The sequence below is a fragment of the Ambystoma mexicanum genome, chromosome 1p (assembly GCF_040938575.1).
Source record: "Ambystoma mexicanum isolate Mex_15411 chromosome 1p, UKY_AmexF1_1, whole genome shotgun sequence".
NCBI classification, from domain to species: domain Eukaryota; kingdom Metazoa; phylum Chordata; class Amphibia; order Caudata; family Ambystomatidae; genus Ambystoma; species Ambystoma mexicanum.
The window spans coordinates 1,122,451,896-1,122,477,937 of NC_090921.1; the positions used below are offsets into that span (position 1 = coordinate 1,122,451,896).

Here is a 26,042-nt window from a genome sequence, read left to right on the forward strand (position 1 = left end):
GTACGAAGTTGCCTAATTTATTTAAAGTTTGGTATTGCACGTGTTTTGTGTGTATATATTTATTTATATAGTGCACCTAACCCAAAAGGTATCTGGGCGCATTACTTACGAATATAGCGTAATTACAAACAGTCTGGTTACAATAAAATAAAGACTCAAGCGAGTATTTGTACATAGGCAAACATTTTGTAAGGAAACAACAGCAAATGTGATTCAGAGGCACCTTAATGGTCCTGTACAAAAGCCAAGTTTGCACTTTTGTCCTAAACATCCAGAAGGAGGGTTCTGCTCTTATGGCTGTGGGCAGGGAGTTCCAAGGTTTGGCTGCTAGTACTGGGAAACTGTTGCCCCCTGCTTTTTGAAGCTTGAATCTGGGAATATTTAAAGTGTTTGTGTGAGAGGACCCAGTAGGCCTATTGGATTGATTTCTGGCGAATTTGTCTACTAGGTATTTAGGAGCAGAGTTAGACAGGCATTTGTGAATAATGGCTAATGTTTTGAAGATGATTCTATCCTGCACTGGGAGCCAATGGGCGTTGCGTCTAGCTGAGGAGATGTGGTTGGCTGTTGGAATGTTCAAAGCCACTCCAAGAGCGTGGTTTTGAATCACTTGTAATTTTTTCACATTGCGTTTATTAGTACCTAGGTATAATGCGTTACAGTAGTCAAATTTTGATAATATAAGTGCTCTCGCCAAAGTAATGCAGTAGTTGGTGGACAAAAATGGTCTGCAGGCATTGATCAATTTAGAAGTGTAGTCTGTTGCTGATGCCGTTGCATTAACTTGCTTGTTAAGTGAGAGTGTAGAGTCAAGATAGATGCTGAGTGTTTCGACTACCTTCGAAACTTTGATGATGTTGCCATCAATATTAAAAGTTTTGAATAAGTTGTCTAGCTTATTTAGGTGGCTCTGAGATCCTATGAGGAGTAGCTCAGTCTTTGTCATTCAGACAGAGGCCGTGGATGGCCATCCATGCCTGAAGACAATGCATTACTTACCGTAAAAGCATTTCTGATGGTTGTATCTGCTTAGATTCACATGCTGTGCATAGGTCCGACATCCAGTGGTCACTGCGGAGTATTGCATTTTGTTTTTCGTAGTCGTAAAGGGGACGTCGACAAGGCGTGTCTGTAACACTATCCCTATAGTGACGTGCGGTGTACCCACAATCCCTCACGCGTCGAGGTCCCTCAGATTATTTTTTTCCGCCCAGCTTTCGTTTTCGAAACTCAAAAACAAACGTCGACAGGGCGTGTTAGTAATACAAAGAATCTTCGAGCAGGAACTCTCCCTTCACTGGCGCTGCAGAGAAGCGCCACCATCACCTCCGGACCGTGATCCGAGGTGAAGGTAAACCCCTGGGTTTAATCCAGCTTCTCAGCTGCATCAGCTGTTATCTGCATCCTGCAGCTCTGCGCTATTATTTTGTGCCGTTAATCCTGCCCAATACAAAGGAGGAACCATGTGCCCAAGCCGACATTGATACAATTCCAATCCCACACCACAAAGGTAAACCCATCCCAAGATGGCCGGCGCCACAATTCGAAGCACCCATGCCACGAACATGGCCAGCTGAGACCAGTTTGGCTGCACAGCAGCATAACTCCCCAATCAGGGGATGACGGCAGGCGAAGCCGGCCCACCCACAAGGCGCACTAATAAGGCTCTTGACTGAGCTTGACCGAGGCGGACAAGTGGCCACCAATTATAGCTGTAATCTGCGGTAAGATCCCAGCGCTACGACTTAACTGATTCACCAGCGAGCTCTTCATATCCGCACAGCGCACTAATTATCGCTCACCCCCCCTCCTCAGCCACCTCGCCATAGGGGGTCATAACCCTGCGCGCCGCCGCGTATCGATTGCAGTACTGCTTGAGAAAATTTCCATGAGCCTATGTACTCTTCTTGTGTATGCTGCACTGCATGAAGGAGCGACCCCCTATCTCAACCACCGTCTGCATGCAGCATAAACCAGCACTACTAATCATCTATTTCCCTATGCCCTGAGGCCCGTACCAGTATTCAACCAGTATTGTGCTGCTGCACTATCTATATCCTTACCAGACCAGCACCCCCATCATCGTACTGTGCTACCCCACTGTCCTGCAATGTATTACACTTCAATGACCGAGCTCCACTTCTGAATGTCATTGCTCCACTGTATTTCACTGTATTGAATTTCAATGACCGAGCACCACCTCTGAATTACGCTGCTCCATTGTCCTGCGCTGTTCTGCATAACTCGGACCGAGTACACCCACTACTGTATTGTGTCCGTCATTTTGACCTGCAACTGGTCCAGTACACCTGCTTTGTGCAGCTACTCTGTCTCGCATCGTTTGCATTTAACGATCTAGAACCCCCATGACTGCATTGCTTTAATCCTTGATTTTTAGCCATTATCTTGCGCTATAACTTGACCAGTACACCCACTAGTGCGGCTGCTTTGCTTTATATTGTCCAGCACTTCAACGAGTCCAGTACCCCCACTGCACTGTACGACTCTACTGCTCTGCATCGTAGCGGGCCCAGCAATCCCATTACAGCACAGTGCTAATGAACTGCTCTGCATCATAACTGATCTAGTAACCCACAAATACATGATGCTGCTGCATCATTGAAATGGGACACATCTAGCTCCCCCCCTACAGTGCTCCTACAACCGCGCTACTGCATGCCTAGCATATTACACTGTGCCATCATTTGCCAGAGCGCTCCTGCCACTGCATTGCTCTGTCCTAACTCAATATTACAGAGCCCATGTGCCCATGCACAACTGAACAGACAATGCATCCATAGGTCACACTAGTGCCCATTGGGCTTCCCTCAACCCTAAACCACAACATGGCTATCTCAAGTCTCAATCATCTCAGCAAATCCTCCACCATGCATGGCCTCAGATTAGCCCTGCCATAGCTCCTACATTGGTACGCCAGATCTCGCCCCAGAGCAACATCACATCCACTAACATCCAACAACACACAGCTCTCAGAAACAATAACCTTGCATCCAGAACCAAGTTCTTCCACGACAATACCTCGTCCAGCACCCCCTCCGTCCCTAAAAGAAATTCACTCCTCACCTTAACAACTGCACAAAGCCTCACTGGACATCGCATTATCCCGCATGCCCACTCACCAGCGCCATCTACTAATATTCAAGGAGCCCTTAACAACACCAGGTCCCTGCCAGCCCACGCACTGGACAGCTCAGATATCATTACGACCCACAAACTTGACTTCATTGCAATAACTGAAACATGGCTGCATGGAGCAGCTGGCCCTGCCTTGTCTGTAGCCGTGCCAGACAGCTACTCAATCTGCAGAAAAGACCGACCCAAAGCCAAAGGCGGAGGAGTGGCCATCATAGCCAAAACCTCTAAACTTGAGAGAAGAACCCACTACCCCTTTACCTCTGGTGAACACCTCACAGTCAAATTGTCTCTGAATGCCAACACCACTCTTAACATCCATTGTATCTACAGACCACCAGGGCCAGTCCTGTCATTCGAAAACAATGTTACCCAAATTGTATCCTCTAACTCCAAACCCAAATCTAAAACCATAATTCTGGGTGACTTTAATCTAGGATACCGTGACAACTTAGACAAAAACGCCATAGTCCTAGCCAACACCATGTCTGCCCGATCACAACGGATCCATGATCCCACACATGTGAAAGGCCGTACTCTTGATTGGCTTGCACTTGCAGACAAACTGCGTTTCCACCATTTCTTCCAAGGCACCCTGTCCGTGGTCAGATCACCACCTCATAACCTTCAAGACCGAAACACTCGCCAATAGGAATCTCAACCCGAAACTTGCACCAGAAGCCCCAACCATAAATAAACGAAACATAACAGCTGACAATTTACTGCCATTACTGCAACCCTTCTTAGCGACCAAATCCAGAACAACCACGATCCGACCACCATGACCAAACAATACAATTACACCATTCTGGCAGCCATAGACCAACTGGTCCCTCTTGTTCTTCGGAAAGCCAAACAGCCTGCGCATCTCCACACCTTCAGAAAAAACGAAAAGAAATGCTGAAGCCGCATGGAACAAAATCACCCACACAAATTAAAAAAACAGCCTTCCTCAAAGCAGCTAAAGGTTATAAATTACAAGTCCTCCAAACCAAAAGCACATTGTACAATGACAATCGCTAAAGTCAACTCTAAATCTAAGGAATTATTCTCTATCATGAGAGAATTAGAAACCCCCATCACCCCTGTAGACAACTGCAATAAAAATGCTAACTGGTGCCAGGACATCCAGAATGCCCTTCTGGGAAAAATCAAGCAACTGTAGGCCAAACTTTCTGCTAAGAAGCAAACATTAGATAATCCCTCTGCCACAGTCATTCACCATCCACCCATTCCCGCCATCAGCTCAGAAATGCCTCCCTTTGAATTCTCCTCAGTCACTAACTCGGAGGTTCTACAAATCATCTCTAGTCCAAAACCCTCCAAATGCAAAGGGCATCCATGTCCTCCGTCTGTCATCAAAGACTGCGCGCCCCAACTTACCCCGTTCATCACCAATCTGATCAATGCCTCATTCCGAAATAACTGTCCAAACGGACCTAAAAAATGCATGGGTTCTACCATTATTAAAAAAAAACTTCCTTGACCCCAGCATTCCCACTAATTAGCACCCCATCACTGCCGTCCCATTTCTACTAAAAAATACTAGACAGAGTTGCCTACCTCCAAATTCAGAAATACCTGGAGGAAAACAACATTTTGGGACTCCGACAATCTGGCTTCCGCCCGAGACACGGGACAGAAACAGCCCTTTTAGACCTAAAAGTCCAAATGGACGATTTGAAAGATAAAGGGAGGCTGGCCCTCCTCCTCCTACTGGATCTCGGCGGCCTTTGACTTGGTGGATCACAATATCCTATGCAACCACCTCAGCACCGTCGCACAATTCTCACCCAATGCCACCCTATGGATAAAATCCTTACTCACTGACAGAACCATGAGGGTTTTCTAACCAAAGGCAGAGGCACCACCTACCTTTGTTACCTGCGGAATATCGCAGGGCTCCTGCGTGTCTCCCACATTGTATAACCTATTTACAAAGCCTGTTTGACTGTCTCAATGGCCTGGTGCGTCACCTACACCAACTATGCAGATGACACCCAGGTCCTCGTACCCATCACAGGAGACCATGCCTCCGACACCATCACACTTAACACAATTTTCCTTACCATACAGGCATGGATGGCACACCACGGGTTGTGTCTTAACGACGATAAGACTGAGCTGCTCATCTTAGGATCTCAAGTTAGGCTTGCCAAACTCAGATCAGAATTTCAATCATTTAATATCGATGGCAACAACATCCCAGTATCCAACCAGGTCAAAACACTGGGTTTTTATTTAGACTCATCCCTCACCTTAGCTAAACAGGTGAACGGCACAGCCTCAGCCACCTCCTACACATGCAAACTCATCAACTCCTGCAACCCTTTCCCTCTCCCAACAGCTGTACCATGTTAGCCAGAGGCCTAGTTCTGTCCCGGCTAGACTCCAGCAACACACTCCAGATCCTTCAAAACAACGCCATCAGAGCAACGCTGAACATCCCTGGGTCAGAACACATCTCAGACACCAGGCTGAATCTGCACTGGCTACCCATCCAAGAAAGGATTTGGTTCAAAACACTCATGCTTACTCACAAATGTCTTCACTTGGTAACCCCGGCCTACCTGGCAGAAAAAATATCCAAACCACACTCCACCAGACCCATAGGAACAGTATATAAGCATTGCCTCGTCACCCCCAAATTCAACCTACAAAAAGGCATAGGGCAGCAGCTTCCCCATCATGGATAGCAAACTCGAACGCTCTACCAGTCCACCTTAGAGCCCAGGAATCCTTTTGGATTGTCTGAAAACAGCTCAAAACTCACCTCTTCACATAGCAACTGTGTTTCTGAAATGCAATCACCTGTACAATTCTGTATACTTTAAAATGTATTCTGTAAAAATACAGAATTGTAAAATAATGTCAGTATTTATGTTTGCATCCTGTGCAACAATATAATTTAAATATGGCTGTATATTTCTATCCTGTGCAACCACTACATGATGTAACCTGTGCAACAACTAAGATTTCCTATGTAAGGAAGCACACAGATGCCTTTGGGCTTGGTGGACTATACAAGCAACAAAAATAAATAGTGTGATGTGTACTGTACCCATGGTCCTTCATGTGTCGAAGTCCCCCAGATTGTTTCTCACGGAAGGTTGCATGAAGTGTAGCGTGGGTACAGACGTGAAAGCAGAAATCGTGATAGACCAGAAAAAAAAAAAGAATCTATGCATTTTCGACTCCAGAATGGGAGGAAAGGTGGGCGCATGTGAATCTAAGCAGATACAAGCATCATAAATACGATTATGGTGAGTAATGTATCCCTTCTGAGGCTTGTGGATCTGCATAGATCACATGCTCTGCATAGATTAGCCAGCAGTATCTGGAGGAGGTGGGAATGAGAAGGTACAGCAGTAAATAGATGTTTTATAACTGCTTGTCCCACCTGTGAATCTGCTTTAGAGCGAGTGTCAATACAATAATGCTGTGTGGAAGTATGAATGGAACTCCATGTAGCTGCTTTTCAAATGGCATCTAGAGGGATGTTTGCAATGAATGCCAAGGTAGCTCCGGTACCTCTGGTACAGAGCGCCCTGGAAGGGAGAGGTAAAACTCTTGGATAGGGAATATCAGAGCTTTATGAACTTGACTATCCATATGGAGATGGCGTTTTTTGATATATGATCGCCTTCTCTCCCAGGTGCTATGGAAACAAAGATTTGGTGTGTTTTTCTTAGGGGTTTAGTTTTGTTCACATAGTACAAGACCTAGTGTATTATGAAGAAGGGGTCTTGCACCGACAAAGCCTGTAGATCACTGACTTGTCTTATAGAGTTGATGGCTACTAGGAATACAGTTTTGTAAGTCAAATGTTTAGGCTGGCCTTGTGCATAGCCTCAAAGGGCAGACCCAAGACGCTGGAGAGCACAATTTTAAGATCCCATCCCCATTTCATGAATGCTTTAATGATAGGAACTTTCCACCAGGACACTTTGTTCTGTGAAGTGGAGTAAGCTGACAGAGCCGCCAGGTGTACTTCGATGGAGTTGGATACTAGGCCGGAATCTAGTAGGTAAAGCACGTAATGCAGAATGTTAGCTGGGGAACATTCAATTGGGTTTATGGATTGTGACCTGCACTGTATCACAAATCGCTTACACTTGTTGAGATAGCAGTGTCTGCGGTTGGGCTTCGGTGCCTCTTTTAGGATATCCATACACCGTTGTTTAAGATTTAAGTGGCTGAACTCTGACTTCAGGAGCCAGGCTGCCAAGTTCATAGATTGAGGACGAGGATGTGGAGATGCTCCCTTGTGTTGAGTTAGCATGTTGTAAGGGCACAGGAGCTTGATCGGGTTGCACATCGCCACTTTGAACAGATATAGAAACCAAGGTTGTTTCGCAGCTTCACCATAGCATTTCGGTGCTGGTTTGCCCATGTGGGTGGGACAAAGACTGATATGCAAATGGACATTTCCCATCTGTGAAAGGTACAGTGAGCAAAAAGCGTGTGCTGCAAACTCTCATCTTCAAACAGGTTATCATGCCATGTTCCTTCTGGAGAGGAGCGCCTGCTACCTTTTTTTGAAATGTTAGAGCAACCAGGATTAGAGTAGCTTCTTCCTGGTGCATCTTGTGCACTACTCTGCTCAGAAGTGGTGTTGACGTGTGGGGAGGGGGGGGGGGGAGAGCGTAAGCAAATTTCCCTGACCAGTTCATCCATGGCGCGTTACCCTTGGACCCTGGTAGGGGAAATCTGGATGCAAAGTATGGGCATTGTGTGTTTAGGCTTGGGGCAAACAAGTCTAAGGGAGGATGCCCCCGTTGGGAGAAGATTCTATCTAGAATTTCCCTATTGAGTTGCCACTCATGTTCTTCTGGTAGAGGGTATCTGATCATGGTGTCTGCCAGAGCATTGAATTCCACTGGAATGCATTCAGAGGTTAGGAATATGTTCTGCCTGATTGTCCACTTCCATATTTTCTGTGATAGCTTGGACACACTTGGAGTGTTTGCCTCCCTGCTTGTTTATATAGAACATTACAGTGGTGCCGTCTGTGAGGACTTGCACTGTGACCTGTAAAATGTTGCTGAAAGGCTTGTAGAGCCTTGAGAACTGCCAGAAGTTCTATGAAATTGATGTGATTTTGGGCTGTGGTGTATGTCCACTGGCAGTGGGCTGTGTGATGGAGGAAGTAGGCTCCCCTACCGGCGAGTGAGGCGTCTGTAGTTAGGATCGCTAATGTTGGTGGAACGCAAAAGGGTTTTCCTTTAAGCAGGTTGTCCCTGGAACACCAACGAAGAGCCAGTAGCAGGGTTAGTGAAAAAAAAAAAAAAAACACTATCGTCCCACTGACCGCTTGCCTGAGACCATTGTTTCGCTAACCACTCCTGCAGTGGTTGCAGACGCGCGTGTAGAACCAAGTGAATGCATGAGACCATCATCCCAAGCAAGCGCATTGCATTGCATACAGTTATCTGGCGCTCAGCCTTGTAATGAGGTACTTGCAACATGTTTTGTAAGCACCCATTTGACCGCAAAGCCAGTTCCTCTTTTGTCTTTAAAATGGCTCCCAGAAATTGTTTTATTTGGTTGGAAATTAGACTTGATTTTTTTCTCGTTGATGAAGAAATCCAAATTGGAAAATAAGGTTTTATCATTCTTTGGGTGTTTTGTCTGCCAATTTGGAGAAACTGCCAATTTGGAGAAACACCCGGAGGGGCAGGTTATGCCTTCTTTCCCTTCCAAAGCTGTTGTAGAGGGGGGGGACTGGAAAAAGCCCTTGCACCCCCCCCCCCCCCCAGCCCACCCTTTTGTTGTTTCCTCCGATGCCGACTCGGGGAACGGTCAGGTTGACTGGACCTCTGTTCTCGGAAGCCTCAGAACCCTCCAGATGCCCGCTCCTTGTCGGAGCATTGATTGGAGTGGGTGTACACTTTGGGCGTGGCCTTCGTAGGAATAGATAAAGACTTAGCGATTCATGAGCTGTTCTTTTTATCTAATCATTCATCCATGGTGGAGTTGAAGAGGTCACTACCCTCGAATGGAAGGTCCAATATGCGTTCCTGGACATCCGGGTTAAACTTGGTAGCCCAGAGCCAAGCCATCTTTCTCATGTCCGTGGCAATGCAGATGGCCCGGCCAGAGGTATGGGCCACTGCGGACTCCATGATGTCCTGCGCTACCAGCCTGGCTTCTCCTAATCCAGCTTTGAAGCGAGCCTGGTTTTGTGGCAGAAGTTCCGGGAGGAAGTCCACAATTTCCCGCCAGAGCCTTTGGTGAACGGCTGCCAGCATGGTATCAGCGTTGGCTTGACGCAGGTACAGGGAGGTGTTGGAGTACACCTCCAAGATCTCCTCCTTGCGTAGCAGCGCCGAGGACGAGGTGGCAGAGGATGACTGAGGCTTAGAATAGAGTGACGCTGCAGCGATCACCAATGAGTGAGGCTGAGAATGAATCAAAAGCAAGAGTGTATCCCCTTCCAACTGCCTGTACTTGCCGTTGAGGCGCCTATTGACAGGTTGGGCCGAGTGCGGCTTGAGCCACCCTTTCTTGGCCAGAGGAACAACGTCCTTCTGCATCGGGATCTCCATTTTGAAGGGCGGCCTTAGGGTGAGGACTTCTGCCAAAACCCCCTCCTCGGGCTGTTAGACCTCGGGCTGAGGAAGGGCCAGGTATTAGGCGTTCGTGGAAGGCCTTCGCTGAAGATGGCGTGTCGGGGTCCTCCTCCTCGTCTGTGTCCACCTGAGTGCTCAGAGGGTCCAGAACTTGCGGAGGGGTAATGGGCGCCGTGGGCTGCAGTGTGGAGACCAGAGCCGGAGGCTGTTGCGGAGGCTAGTGTGGAACCGACTGTACTGCCAGAGGCAGGGGAGCCAGAATAGGAGCCGGCAAGGGCCGCGTGGACAGCGCTGCGGCCTGTGGCACCGGAGCCATTGGAGAAATGACTATGGGTACCGGTGGTGTGACCTGAGGGAGCATGTCCCTGATAGTATCCCGAAGGATAAACCCCATCTGGGGTGTTCGCATCAGCACCAGAAACCTTTCAAAGAACCCGTCATTGGAGGCTGAAGAGTTGGCAGGAGATATTGATGGAGTGGCTACGGGCTGCTGGGGCCGGGGCAAACTCTCCCTGGGGTGCAGGGGGAACATGCCCTGCACTGCTGATGGATAAGCTGTAGGCACGTACCTGGTTGACACCAGTCCCACCTTGTGACTCGTTCCTCCACCCGCTCTGCTAGAGGAGGTATTGGACGTTGGCCATCTTGTCTGGCGCAGCAGCCATTTTGTCGAGCTGCGTGCCATGTGCCAAATTCATGGTGCCTGGCTCGCTGGAACCAGACCCGTCCAAGACGATTGGTGTTTGAACAAAAGGCCTATCCCGCACCTCAGGCCGGGGCCTGGAAGGTGTATTGCCCTTGGCAGAGCTGTCGGTTGTGCTGCATGAAGGCGCCCTCTTGGACATGATGCCGGTACTAGGGCGGTGCCCCTCAGGGGTAATCCTGGTAGAAGAACCTTGCGGTCCCTCAGCACTGATAACGGAATGATCCGGAGACCCCTCGGCCGTGAGGCCGGTAGCTAGACTAGCCTCGGTATGTGTGCTGGTGCTAGAACCCGGGAGATTCCTCCTGTTCGGGCGCTTCCTTGAAAAGGATCGCTCTTGCGGGGTGCAATAATGAATAGAGGCCTTGCCTTTGGCCTCGAGCAATGTTTGACGAAGTCCTTTAGGTCCTCGGAGGGGACTTCTGGAAGAGCTTCCTTCACCTAGTTAGCCTGTTCTTCAGTGCCGTGGTGTCAAGGCGTTGCAAGCGGAACAACCCTCCCAGCCGTGGTCGGGGCCAAGTCAGCGGAGGGAAAGGGCGTGGGGGTCTGAAGTGGTGAAGAGCCCCTCGCAGGCTGGACACCTGCTGAAGCCCACTGAAGTCGACATGCGCCAGGGAGGAGCGTGGTGTCAGAGGATCAAGTATCTAAAAGAAAAAAGACAAACATAGAAGAATATCCGGGCAAGAGCGTGTGGTATTACATGGCCGAAGCCAAACCCAGGAGCGCAGGTGAAATCGGCCCGTTCCCGTTGATGCGGGAAAGGGGAATGGGGAGTAGCGCCAGTGGGCGGAGTCAAGCAAGCGCATGCTCCCTGGACTGCGCCTCTAAAATTTAAAGGGGAAGAAGATTTTTCTGATGAAAAAGGTTCCGTCTCCCGTCCCGTGGAAGGGACGTCCATACAGTACGGAGGAAAGGGGACGGGACGTAAGAGTAAGCAGGAGCTACTTCTTGGGAACAAGGAGTTGGTATATGGCATGCTGTAAATGATAACATTTTGTCCATTATATAACGCCCATTATCCTGTAAATGTCTTCTAGATATATCCTAGTGTCCATTCATACAAATTCCCAAATACACAGAGCTAATGTCATATAGGGATGTCTGTACAGCACCAGGTGGCTTGGGCAGTCAAAGGTAGCTCCTGGTAATGGTCGGTTGCAAGCCATCCAGGCTCTACAATGCTATATCGAGGAGCTAAATAGCTCCCATCAATTTCAAACCCTGTTAGGATCCCAAAGGCTACCATACTTGTGCATTGGGCTACTAATGCACTAAAACGGCTGCACCCCTAGTGAAGCCAAAATTGAATCGCAGCTGTCACCAGCTCGCTACAACAAAACCATTCAAAGACAGCAAAAAAGATGGCAAGGTGGTTCACTTTAGAGCTGAGAGAACTCAAAAAAAACAAACCGCTAAAAAATATGGAGAAACCATTACAATCAACCAGACAAAATAAAATTCCAAAGACAACTCTGAATATACAAATGGGCAGTCCTCCAAAAACCTACTACGCCACAAGAACTCAATCGGCAACAAATCTGCATAAAGAAGTCATCGCATCACGAGCACTATGTGACAACATCAACTACCTTAGAACAAAAATGGAAACAATCCAACAGACCATTGAAGCAAGCCACGCAACTATAAACACAACCACAGAACCAATGACAACTGGCGTTCCACCAACCCCAGCAACATTCGTCCAATTTGAACCAATAGACAAAGTTTTCTCCAGACTAATAAAGGACACCAACCTCGCTGTATCGCCAAGCGACCCTTCCCCCGGGCATCTACAAATAAGTCCTCAACCACACCACCCCAACATCACAATTCCGGCTATTGATGAACCCATCCCTAAACAAACAAATAGTACCAAAATCATTCAAACCGGCTTACAACAAGCCTCTGATAAAAAACAAAACGTAAAGCGCGGAAGACCCCAGTAATTACAAGCCTATAGCCAACCTGCCCTACCCAATGAAAATACTGGAGGACGATGTAAACAAAATTCTTCTTACCTACGCACAAACAAACGGAAAACTTAACCACTTGCAAGTCGGCTTCAAACCCATGAGAGGAACGGAATCAGCACTCCTATCCATATGGGACGACTTAAGAATAAATGCAGACAAAAGCACTCAATCTGCCCTCATACTGGACATATCAGCAGTGTTCGACAAAATTAGTCACTCAACACTAATCGAAATACTGGAGGAATGCAGTGTAAAAGACTGCCTTAAAATGGCTAAATCCAGAACAAGTTACTCTTACCTGGTAACGTTCTTTCGATGGGATGGTCCGACGACGTGTTCCATATCTATGAGAGTAATTACCACAGCTGTGCTGCTTCGGAAAATTTTCGGCGTCTGCGTCCTGCTTCGATGACGTCGATGCGCCGTCCTCGAGGACCTCCTCCGACGGCCGACGTCACTGGATGTTGTAAGTAGAAAGCACGACGCCCGTAGCCTCAGTTGTTTTTTCCCCAGAACGTTTGCCACCAGTCTTCTGCCAGTCTGACACACAAAGCCTTGCGGAAACGTAAGCTGTAATCGCATAAGAAATTCTGTAGCGGGGAAGGTAGGGAGGGAGCGACATGGAATACGTCGTCGGACCATCCCATCGAAAGAACGTTACCAGGTAAGAGAGTAACTTGTTCTTGGAGGGGATTGGGTCCTCCAACGTATTCCATATCTATGACAGACTCCCAAAGCAGTACCAATGCAAGGAGGAGGGAAAAGAATTTAGAAAACAGAAATTTAGCATGCCCAATCAAATTGCGGAGTAAAGGACCGCCTTGTCAAAGGCCAGATCCTGCCCCCGGATGGAATTGAGGGAATAGTGACGTACAAAAGTATGTACCGAAGCCCAGGTGGCTGCATCACAGATGTTGCGAATAGGAACACCCCTCTGCAGGGCAGTAGAGGCAGCCATACCCCTGGTAGAATGGGCCCGTAACCCGACCGGTGGGTCCTTATCCGCCAAGCGGTAACACTCAGAAATAGCCATAATAATCCAACAAGACAAAGTCTGTTTCGTCACAGCCTGTCCCAAACACTTACCAGCGTAACCAATAAAGAGCTGATCGTCCACTCTGACCCGGAACATACGTGAAATATAAAAACTTAATGCTCTCCTAGGATCAAGCCTATGGAGCCTCTCCTCTTCCTTACCAGGATGCGGAGGAGGATAAAACGCCGGAACAACAACCTTCTGGCCTAAATGAAATTCCACCTTCGGAAGAAAAGAAGGACAAACTCTAAGGACAACCCTGTGCTTATGAAACACAGTGAAGGGTGGCTTAACTTAAAGTGCCTGTAGCTCACTCACTCTGCGAGCGGAAGTGACCGCAACTAAAAGAACAAGTTACTTTCTTACCTGGTAACGTTCTTTCGATGGGATGGTCCGACGACGTATTCCATATCTATGACATGTAATCACCACAGCTGTGCTGCTTCGGAAACTTTTTCGGCGTCTGCGTCCTGCGTCGATGACGTCGATGCGCCGTCGTCGAGGACCTCCTCCGACGTCCGACGTCATCCGATGTGATAAGTAGGACGCACGACGCCCATAGCCTCAGTTATAGTTTTTTCCCCCAGAACGTGTGACATAAGTCAACTGCCAGTCAGACACAAAGCCTTGCGGAACGTAAGCTGCAATCGCAAAAGAAATTCTGAAGCGGGGAAGGCAGGGCGGGAGCGATATGGAATACGTCGTCGGACCATCCCATCGAAAGAACGTTACCAGGTAAGAAAGTAACTTGTTCTTCGAGGGGATTGGGTCCTCCGACGTATTCCATATCTATGACAGACTCCCAAAGCAGTACCAAAGCAAGGAGGAGGGAAAGAATTTAGAATCAAAATGTAGAATAGCCAATCAAATAGCAGAGCAAAGGACCGCCTTGCCAAAGGCCAGATCCTGTGCTCGGATGGAATCAAGGGAATAGTGACGTACAAATGTATGTACTGAAGCCCAGGTGGCTGCATCACAGATGTTGCGAATAGGAACACCCCTCTGCAGGGCAGTAGACGCAGCCATACCCCTGGTAGAATGGGCCCGCAAGCCAGCCGGTGGGTCCTTACCCGCCAAACGGTAGCACTCCGAGATGGCCAAAATAATCCAGCGAGACAAAGTCTGTTTCGTCACAGCTTGCCCCAAACGCTTTCCAGCGTAACCAATAAAGAGTTGATCATCCACTCTGACCCGGGACATGCGTGAAACATAAAAGCTTAAAGCTCTCCTAGGATCAAGCCTATGGAGCCTCTCCTCTTCCTTACCAGGATGCGGAGGAGGATAGAATGCCGGAAGAACAACCTTCTGGGCCAAATGAAATTCCGTCACTACCTTCGGAAGAAAAGAAGGACGAACTCTAAGGACAACCCTGTCCTTGTGAAATACAGTGAAGGGAGGCTTAACTGAAAGTGCCTGTAACTCACTCACTCTGCGAGCGGAAGTAACCGCAACTAAAAACACAGTTTTCAGAGTTAACAGCCTCAAAGGGCAAGAATGTAAAGGCTCAAACGGAGCACCCATAAGAAACTTAAGAACCAGGTTTAAATCCCAACCGGGCACCAGGAAAGGTGACGGAGGGAACACATTAGTGAGCCCTTTCAGGAACTGTGAAATCAAAGGGATTTTAAAGTAAGAACACTCTTCAGACGAGCGCTTAAAGATGGACAGCGCCGCCAGGTAACCCTTAACGGTACCCACTTGCAAGCCCCTGTGGGCCAAAGAAAGCAAAAAGGACAGAACCATGGGGATGTCACATGCAAAAGGATCCACATTCTGAACTCTGCACCAGTCGCAGAACTTACGCCAACGGCAACGGTACAGAGACTTTGTTGCCGGCCTTCGGGCCGAAAGCAACACCTCCATCACGTCCTCAGGGAGGTCCCAATCCTTATACCTCAACCTTTCAGAAGCCAAGCGTGAAGGTTGAGGGATCTGACCTCTGGATGGAGAACCTGACCCCCCTCCCGTGAGAGCAGATCGTCTCGTTAGGGAAGACGACGTGGAGGGCAGATGGATAAGTCGAGAAGGTCCGGGTACCACGTCCTCCGAGCCCACGCCGGGGCAATGATGATCATCCGGGAACCGAACTTCCGTAACCTCCGCAGCACTTGCGGGATGACGGGATGACGGGGACTGGAGGAAACGCGTACAGCAGCGGGAATGACCACTCCACCACGAACGCGTCTCCTAAGGCTCCTTCTGGAGGAAATTCCCGCAAGCAAAACCTTTCGCACTTCCGGTTGACACTGGAGGCGAAGAGATCCACTTGAGGGGTCCCCCAAAGGGCGAAGATCTCCAGGAGAATCTCCTGAGCCAACTCCCACTCGTGAGAGATCGCGCTCTGCCTGCTCAGAGCATCCGCCGTCACGTTTTCGGCTCCGGCCAGATGAACTGCCGAGATCGAAACTTCCTGCTGGATGGCCCAGAACTCGAGCTGCATCGCCTCTCTGCACAGAGGAAGTGACCCTGCCCCCCCCCCCTTTTGTTGAGGTAGTGCATGGCCACTGTGTTGTCGAGGGACACGCTCGGGGCTCCGACCTCGAGGGCTGTGTCGACGCCGCCGATTCTGGAGGCGCTGCATCTGTGGCAGGTGACTGACAGATTATCCAGGACTTACTCCGGAGAGCGCGCCCTCATCAACCAATCGTCCAGGTAGGGGTAGACGTGAATCCCCCCTTTCCTGAGGTGCGCTGCCACCACTACCATGAGCTTGGTGAAGACCCTCGGCGGAGGTCAATCCGAACGGCAGGACCCGAAACTGAAAGTGCAAGTCGCCAACCTCAGGTACTTCTTGTGCTTTGGATGGATCGGCACATGAAAATAAGCGTCCTTGAGGTCGAGACACACCAACCAGTCCTGAAGTTGAAGGGCCTGGAGGACTTGAGAGAGAGTAACCATCATGAACTTGTCCTTCCTGAGGAGTTTGTTCAAACCGCGCAAGTCCATGATGGGTCTCAATCCCCCGTCTTTCTTGGAAATCAAAAAATAAGGGGAATACCATCCCTTGTTCCTCTCCGCTACAGGCACCAGTTCTATGGCGCTTTCTCCAGCAGGGATTGAATTTCCTGCACAAGGAGCGGATCCGGACTCTTCAAAGAGAGATTCCCCAGTGGATTGTCTCGAGGCCTCTGCCGGAAAGGAAGACAGTAGCCGTGGGTTATGATCTCCAGAACCCACACATCTGAAGTAATGGCGCGCCACTCTGCAAGATGCTGCGCCAGCCTTCCCCCAACCGGCGAACCATGGGACATGTCCTCATAACTGAGTCGAAGCGGCTGCGGCGTTGCCCGAGGGCAAAGAGGCAACTGCCCGAGCGGCCTTGGCACCTCGAGTACCTTGTTATCCACCTCTGGCACTCCTACGGTGGCCCCTTTGACTGGCAGCTTCTCTCACTTTACCAAAGGATGAGTAATAACAAAAGGAACCTCCCCTCCATTGCTGTCCCCTAGGACGAAAAGGCAGAGGTTGTCGAACTGCAGCGCCCAACGACTTTGCTGCAGCTTTGGAGGTCTTCAACCTCTCAATGCTCTCGTCAGCCCTGCTGCCAAAAAGATGTTCCCTGTCAAAGGGCATGTTGAGGAGCCCGGCCTGCACATCAGCAGCAAACCCGACTTCCGCAACCACGCAAACCTGCGTATCACAGTGCTCGCCGCCATGGACCGGCTGACGCAATCCGCCATGTCCAAACCCGACTGAACGGCCTCACACATAGCATCCCTGCCATCCTGAACCATGGCAAGGAAACCATCCCGTTCATCCCCTTCGGGAATATGTTCAGCCGCCAAGGAAACACAGTTCCACAGAGTGTGCGTGAAACGAGACAAGGCACAAATGGAGTTGGCCGCCTGAAGCGCCATACCCCCAGCAGAAAACACTTTCTTCGCCCCAGCCGTCAAACCGCTTGTCGTCCCCATCAGGAGGGATGGTAGGGTACGACGCCTGCTTTGCCGGTGCCGTAGCCGCCTGCACCACCTAACTCTCCGGGGTAGGGTGCTTGGACAAGTAGCAGGGGCCCCTACTGGCTGGGCGGTATTTTCGCAGCAAAGACTTGCTCACTGCCGGGAGACTCTCCGGAGCAGTCCAAGCCGCTGCCACCCTTCTTTGCAGAGCCATATGGAATGGCAGTACCGGGTCAGTTGGCGGACCAATGTCGAGGATATCCATACGGTCATCCTGAACAAACTTCCCTGGGGGAGCAGACCATCCAAAGTACTCGGTGACCCGTGACATAAGGCGCCGGTATGAAGAATCACCATGAGTGCCAGGCTCAGGCCTACAAAACTCCACCTCCGGAGAGGTGTCCAGCCCACTAGCATCATGCAGGGACTGCCTCAGGTCCTCAAACTGGCTACGGCCCGAGAGAATCTCATCAGGCACCGTGTCAGACACCATGCCATCATCAGAGCCCTCATCCACCTCTGAAATGAATTCCAGATGGTAGTAAGAAGGCACAGAACTGGAACCAAAGCCATGCTTGACCTTGGCCAGAGCCTTCCTAGGTGGTTCCCCCAAGCCACGGGGTACCCCCGTCGACACAGCCCCGAAAGGCGTCGAGTGAATCGGCGCCGACGTCGAGAGAATAGGCGTCGACAACAGCATCGACGGCGTCAACACAGGCCTCGAGGGAGGAGCCCCGAGCGTGTCCCTCGACCTTCTGGGCGCCTACGACCTCCTCGGAGGCAGAGCCTCGAGGGAGTCCGTCGACGACCTCGGCGCCACAGGCGTCGATGTCTTCTTCGAAGACTTCACAGGTTCACGCGGTCTCGAGCGCGTCGAGGACCGGGACCTGGACCGGGCATGCCGAGAACAATTCCCCTTGTCCGAGCTGGACCTTTCCCACGAATCATGACGACCACCCGAGCCCGAAGGCATGCGAGCGGCGTCTCTCGGCTGATCACGACCGACCCCACTCGGAGGCGCGGACGGACCAGTGCCCTGCGATTCGAGAATCGCCAACATTTTTTTCCCGAAGGAAGCCCAATCCTCCGGTGTCGCATGCTTGGTGGGGTAAGCGACCCGCCGACGGGCGGAGTCCTCGGATGAGGACTGGGAAGGCGACCGATGACAGCGCTTCCGGGTGTGCCTCGAAGAGGCAGAGGAGTGGCGAGACCGACTCTGGGATCAAGACCCACTGGACTTCTGACGACGATGCAGAGAGTCGCCCTTCGAGTCGTACGTCGAAAGCTCCGCAGACCTCGACTTCCGGGGCTTGGACACCTTACCTATCGATAACTTCTTCTTGCGCTCCTGCAAGGCTTTCGACGTGAGCGACTGGCAGTCGACACAGTCATCCGTGTCACGGTCCTCCCCGAAGCACCAGAGGCAGGCATTGGGCGAGTCCGTGACCGACATCTTGGACCAACAGTCCCCGCACTTCTTAAAGCCCAGACGCGGTGTGGAAGACGAGGTAGACATCTTCACGAAGAATAACTTCGCAAACGAACAGGTTCGAAGAACTGAGATGAACAACAAACTTCAAAGAGTCGAGGCGTACCGAGATTCACGAAGCGAACATGTTCGCAGAGAAAACGCAACTGAGGCTACGAGTGTCGTGCGTCCTACTTATAACATCCAGTGACATCGGCCGTCGGAGGTCGTCCTCGAGGACGGCGCATCGACGTCATCGAGGCAGGACGCAGACGCCAAAAAATTTCCGAAGCAGCACAGCTCTGGTGATTACTGTCATAGATATGGAATACGTCAGAGGACCCAATCCCCTCGAAAGAGCCTACTTACCGCCTTTTACCTCAAACACCAAAAACATCTCCTGTGGGGTGCCACAAACTCTAGCCTCTTCCCTCTTCAACATTTACATGTCGCCGTTGATAAAAAAAAATCATTCAAAACCATGGACTGACCACCTACAACTACGCAGATGACACACGGTTAAGATAGCCACGTCCCAAGACCCAAGCAACACCCTCAACAATTGCCTCACCGACAAACAGTTTGATGACAACGAAGAACCTCAAATTAAACCCAGCCGAAACTGAAATTCTCTGTCCCCAGAGGACAGCACAACAGACTCACAACTGAACTGGCCACCTGGCATGGGAACCCAACCTGAGATATCAAACTTTGTAAAAACCCTAGGAATACTCATGGAGAACAGACTCTTACTGGAATCACAAACCAACGCTACAAAGAAATGCTTCTACATCCTAAGACTACTTATAGGAATGCTCCCCTACCTTGCCTTCCCACATAGAACCCTCGCAATCATCTACCTAGTATTATCAAGAATCGACTATGTAACTTTTCTCTTATGTTTTATTCTCAAAATGATAAATTAAATGATTAAAAAAAAAAATGAATCAACTAATCGACTTTGCAAACAGCCTCTTCCTTGCAATGTCAGAACGGCTCACCAAAAAACATCCACGCTTTCAAAACACTGCAGCAAGGAAACTCCTGAGACTAAACTGAAGAGAACACATCACACCAGCTCCGAGAAGCATACATTGGCTTCCAGTAAAAAAGCGCATTAAATTCAAAGCCCTCTGCAATGCCCACAAATCATTAGACAGCCAAGGAGCCAAATCCCTCCAAGCAAAGATCAACCGCTACCAACTAGGAAGAGACCCAAGATCAAGCAACGGCCTCCAAATCGAAACAATACAAAAAAAGGAAATTCAGAGGAACCACATTCTCACATCTAATTGATAATCTATGGAACACAATAACAAAGGAAATTAGGACGACAGAAGACCACCTCACATTCAGAAAACAACTGAAAACATGGCTATTCAACTCCCAATGACCAGCACAAAATGGACAATGCCAGCAATACCAATGAGACCGAAGGAAAGCCACCGACTATTAACCCCCGTTTTCAACTCCTCTCCAGCATACCCACACTTACCTCACACAATCCTTGGATCAGTCTAATTCACAACAAAAACACACAACTCACACATCCACCACAAAATGAAGTGCCGCAAACAAACACCATCACTGGAGGGTGCCCATCAGGACACAACCGCCCTAGAGTGCACAACCCAAACACACCTAGAAACCAGACCCGCACTAGAAGCCAGTTCCTCCTGGTTCTACAAGCACCAACAGAAAAGTACAACCTCTATCCTACTCCCTCACAAACCTACCCAACCTACTCTTTTACAGAACCACGTGAGCACCTGGAGACAATGCCAATGGTAACGGTGCACAGTATAAGAAAACCTAACATAAATACACAACACATGTAAGGTGATTAAAGTCTGCTCGTACCAAGAGTGCTTAAAAAGCACCCCTCTCCTAGGAGACATAGGGGCTACCATAATACAGCACAAAGAAATAATGCAGGGGTCTTCACTTGAAGTCATTCTAACCACAAATATAAAGTCAAATATACAGAAAAACCAACATCAATTACAAAATGTTTAGAGGGCCGGTGAGTGGGCAAAGGACTCAACAGCGGATGCGAGGGACCGGCATATGTAGCACGAGTGGAGACCGCTCTCTTCAGAGCGTCGACCAGGGTTGCTGTAAAGCTATGCAGAATTGTACAGACCCACGGATAGGGGCCTTATTTCGGGCAAAACTAGGAGTGGTTGAGTGCCGGGACGGGGTGCACAGAGTGGAAGAACCACCAAAGGACCCCCACCAAGCCTACAGGAGGATGCAGAGTCTACAGAGAAAGACAATCAAGGCTCTTATGACCAAGGGCTGGGCAACACAGCTAAAGCTGTAGTCCACAGAAAGAGGATCAAGCAGGGAACACTGCTTCAGGGAAAGCTGCTGAAACCAGAAAAGTGATGGATGCAAGGTTTTTAATTCATCTAAACCAGTGGCATTACTCTGGGCAACCTTCCTCCGCCATAGGGAACCAAGCTGCACCTCACTGAGGAGGCCCAACAAGCCCGAAACATGTCTGGGGTTGCTTGTATTTCTGTGCAGAGGGGACCTGGCCTAGCATTTTGGGCAGGGCTGCTCCCATTGGTGGCAGTACCCAACTAATTGCATGTGGCTGGGCCCCTTTTGCAATGGCGCAGACGACCTAAAAACAGTAGTGTGGACGGTTGCCCAGAGCAATGCCAGTGGTTTAGATCAACTCGAAACCTTCCACCCATCACTTTTTTGGTTTCAGGGAAGACTGCTGACAAGAGAAAAACCCACACTGCAGACAGTGGGCTTGATCATGAGTTAGGGGGTCGGGGGGGGGGTTCCCGACTGGGATACTGCCCAACTATATTAGCTAATATCACGGGTTGGGCGCCAACTGTTAATCCCCATTGAATCCTGTGGGCCCAATGGGGAATTTTTGGTGCAAAAACCAGTGGTAACTGCGCCGAAAAATGGAAATTGTTTCGGCAGATGTATCCACCCCGGTCCGAGCTGGGGGTAAATAAGCCAGACTTGTGATAGGGACAGCCCCTAAATGAGGCGGTAATTCCGTCGCATTTAAGGGCTATCGCCCAACTCGTGATGAGGCCCAGTGCCAGTCAACAGATTTCACAAACAATGGAAATGCTTTGATTGCCCCACCTCAGAAAGCGAGGGAATTCGGTCATGACATCCCGCAAACCAAATATAGATTCATGCCAGGGATAAACAGGCCTTACCTGTGGAGAACAAGCGTCCTGAGGAAGCCTGCTGGGGCATGCCTCAAGAATAAGGCCAGACACCTACAATCCCTATGATCTGCACAGCATCACTAGGGGATGGCAGCCACAGCACGAAGAAAGGGAAGGAACCCAGACCAAAAGGACAATCAGACGCTAGAGGTGGAGGGTTATACCCCTCTTCAACCAACCAGGAAGGGAACTTGGAAAAATGAGGGAATTAAAAAAAGGGGACCAGCCCCACACGCCAGTTGTTTCACTGTCTTCACTTCAATGTAGGAAACAGGAGAGGACAGACCAGAAACGTATATACCTGGGGCTACTAGGACTGCCAGGCGACAACTAAGAGAGACCTGAAGGATGAGAATGCGCAGTTTAAAGCCTTATTTGTATGAATGAACCAGACAACAAAACTAACATCACTTAAGCATTGTAAGTGGCATATTGGTTTTCTGTCACTCAGACTCCCCCAGCATTCCAAACAATAGGACAGCAGACCCCACATTTGAATTCTGTCCTAACAGTGATGCAAGTGTAGTATATTCACTGCACACATTTTTCAGTCACAAAAACTCTTCAAAGACTTTCACCAACTATACATATATCTGTAAAAGGGGTACAGACAGTGCTTAGGGAAAGGGGATAATGGTGTATTTGGGTTCATGGGTAACATTGGGGAATAAAGGGAAGTTGCTGCACTGAAATTAAAAAACTGAAAATATACAAATTACATTTTTTTTACTGAAAAAGAGAGCGGTAAAAACTCATGGAACCTTTTGCAACCATTAAACACTTTTCAGTTGCAAAATGTCCAGAAAAAGAGTGCTATTGCAAGCAGAGGTCACAGCATCTTTCCAGTCAGATTGTTAAAGAACGAATGTGGTCATGCCCTTTGATTGTGAAAGAACACACAAATGATCAACAGAATTGTGTTTTAGCCTAGTGCTAGGCTAATGGGTTTGAAAAACATTTTTCTTAGTGTATTCTTGCACTGTAGTACATTTTAAACTTTGTTTTTTGTCAAAAATAAACAAAAATGCTCACCTGGCTGAGTATTTTCATGCCAGAGTTGAGCAGCTTTTTTGCTGCCTTATGGTAGATAGTTTCAGGCTTATTGTAAATCATAGCGTTGTGGCATATCTGTTTGAAGTTATCCTGTCAAAAGAAACATTCAAAAATGAAAAAAGATACAAAGTCATTAGTGTTATCCACTTCATTGCCTCCTTTGGAGTACATTTCATTGAAATACAGCGTTACAAATGTGCTTTACTTGGAAGATGGCAAAGCGCGATCACTTTTTGCACAACCATCTGAATGGATGAAAACAAAGCATTGTATTCATGACACCTTTCTTGACAGGGATGGGTAGCCTGAAAGCAGTGAATGCATTAAAACAAAAATAAAACACTACTGAAATCTAAACCACAATGTAACTTTACCAATAATTTATCTGGCCATAACGTAATTAAAATTTAAAAACTACACCCTTATTCAATCGCTGCCTCCCAAAGCCAATTGGGGAGGGCGAGCTAACTTGTTCAGTGGGCACGTTGTAAGACTCTTGTGATCCTACAGGATATATACGTCTCTTATCTCTTGAAGTCTCAGATGAACCAGTCGCTCACTTCAAATGTTATTCAAGAAGAGTGGAATCCTTTCATTCAATGCTAAGAGAGGGGACAAGCAAGGTACACTGCTGTGGGCTAACATGAAGGAAAGTACTTGCCCAAATATGTAACTCAGAGGGTAAGTAGGACATACATCAAGAAAACCGCACTTTAGAACCCTGTATGCGGACTAGTTAGGCCTTGATGACATGTCACCAAAGCTTCTACTAAGCTTTCAGCACTGCATTGCTAGAACGATTTTTTTAAAAATTAAATATTATTAGGTTCAAATAAAACCTTTTACCAAATATAATTTAATTAACAGAATTTCCATCTATTACATTTTACAAACGTCAATTAAAAAGAAAATATGTTCCGTTGTTCCGTTACAAACGTTAGCATCAACGTTCCCCAATCTATTAGAGCTGATAAAAATAGAAAGAAGGCGGTTTACAGCCGTTATACATTCATTACAGTTTCAGTACCTTCTATTAGATGGACAATGTCTTCACATTTTTTTTTTAGTAGGGCCAGGGTTAATGACAGTCTTTCCCCCTGGATCAGGCAATTCCAACACTGCTCTGCCGATAATGACGGGGTGGCCAGCCATTTTGTTCTCACTTCTGTTACAGACGGGCAGATAAGGAGAAGATGTGATTCGATAGAGGCTTTGCAGCAACAAGTATGCAACTTAATTCAGCTTCGACTTCATCCCTCGCCCCCCTCATCCCACGCTCAAGATCTCTCAGATTGGAAACAAGTTTAGCCGAAAACGAATAAACTTAGTGCAAAGAAAGCTGCTCAGTAATTTTGACAGGTATCTGGGCAAGGAGTTGAAGTTAACAGGCTTCAAGGAGGGCTTTCCCGTAGCATTTAAATCTCGATCTTTCCTGCTGTGTTTGAATCCAGTCAAGGGTCCACAATTTCCGTTTTACTTTGCACGGGTTGCTAACTAAGCTTTCCTCCGAGGAATCAAGGTCCTTCAAAATTGCAGCACTAATGTCCCTCCATTCACGCAACACCTTCTGCCCCTTCCGAGATCACCTTTTGCAAAAGTTCAAAGCCCATGGGTGGTGATGGTATTCTGCACTTCTGACAGAGCCAAGGACTTCCAAACCATCATTGCATAAAGGGAGTTTAAACCCAACTCCATGCTTATATCTCGGATAGGGGTTCCCTTGGGAGGTTTAGAACCTTTTTCCAAAATAGTCCCTCCAAGAGGGGCCTGTTGCCGGGAGGGCAAAGGCGGCTTCTGCACCATAGGTGACATTCAGTACGACCTTCATTCGGTAGAATAGTAGTAGGGGACTCTATTTTTTCATGATTACTCAGGCCTTAGCAGCTAGCATCTTTATTTTACTTCGCAAGATGATCGTTCTTGGAGCATTGATTGGACTGTGTTTAAACACATTCCCAAATAAGTCATCAAGCTTACTTGAGAGAGCTTCTGGCCATTCATATACCAAGATTTTATTCCCTCCTCTGCTTCCCCCTGGTTCCAAGATTAATATGCAAGATTGTTTTGCGTTGCTCTTTAGCCTGTTGACTTGAACGTAAACTTGTAAAGCGTCTAATTGTCTTTGTCGGCCGACCGGGGTCTGCTCAATGAGGACAAGGTCGTCAGCATAAAGGAGCCGGTCCAGGTGAATGCCAGCCAATTTTGGGCAAAAGCGTCTTGCACTCTTCAATGCGTTATAGATGTCTGAAATTAACAAATTAAAGAGTGCTGGAGCTAGAGAGCACCCTTGCTTGAGACCCTTCATGGACCTAATGGGATCTGAAAGCAGGCCCTTCCATCCAGCCTCGCTCTTAAGGAGGTCTCTGAGTAGAGGTCTTTTATGGCTTCAGCCAGATCTTCTGGACAATTCCACTGTTCAAGCGTCGACCACAATTGTGCAGTCAATTGTGTCGAAGGCCTGGACGAGATCTATGAAGGCCATTCAGAATTTAGTGCCTTTCTCCTTTGTACGACTTTTTAGAATGTTAAGCAAAAATACATTGAGGGCTGTGCCCGCTCCTTTAACAAAGCCAGATTGCCTGATGTCATAATGTCCACTGGTCATGCTCCATTTTGAGAGGCCCTGCAATATTAATGAGGCGAAGATCTTCCCAGCGACGTCCAACAAGGCTATAGGCCTATAGTTGAGGGGATCGTCCAGTTTCCCTTTTTAAAGATGGTAACAATGATTGATGTTTTCCACGAGAAGGGTACTCGCCTTACTTTTTTGATTTGATCGAATAGGACCCACAGAAAAGAGGCCCACTGCTCAGGATCCCTTTTTAACATGGCATTAGATATCCCATCTGGGCCAGGGGCACTAGAGTAGCTTGCTTTGTTAATGAGGGAAAGGATGTCATCTCTTGTGGTTGCAAAGATCCAGCCTCCCCCTTTTAGAGTGTGTGTGGTCCAGATGGCAGGCTCAACCATCTGGAATAG

At 48.5% G+C, this 26,042-nt stretch overlaps 1 protein-coding gene across 2 annotated transcripts in view; it reads right to left on the minus strand.

Moving 5' to 3' along the window:
* Positions 1-26,042, minus strand: part of BRD7 (bromodomain containing 7) — a 718,458-nt gene that overhangs the window by 523,878 nt on the left and 168,538 nt on the right. For both annotated transcript variants that reach the window (XM_069604773.1, XM_069604774.1), the window contains exon 6: positions 23,043-23,153. In XM_069604773.1, coding sequence (XP_069460874.1) covers positions 23,043-23,153 — 111 coding nt within the window. The remainder of the gene's footprint in view (positions 1-23,042; positions 23,154-26,042) is intronic.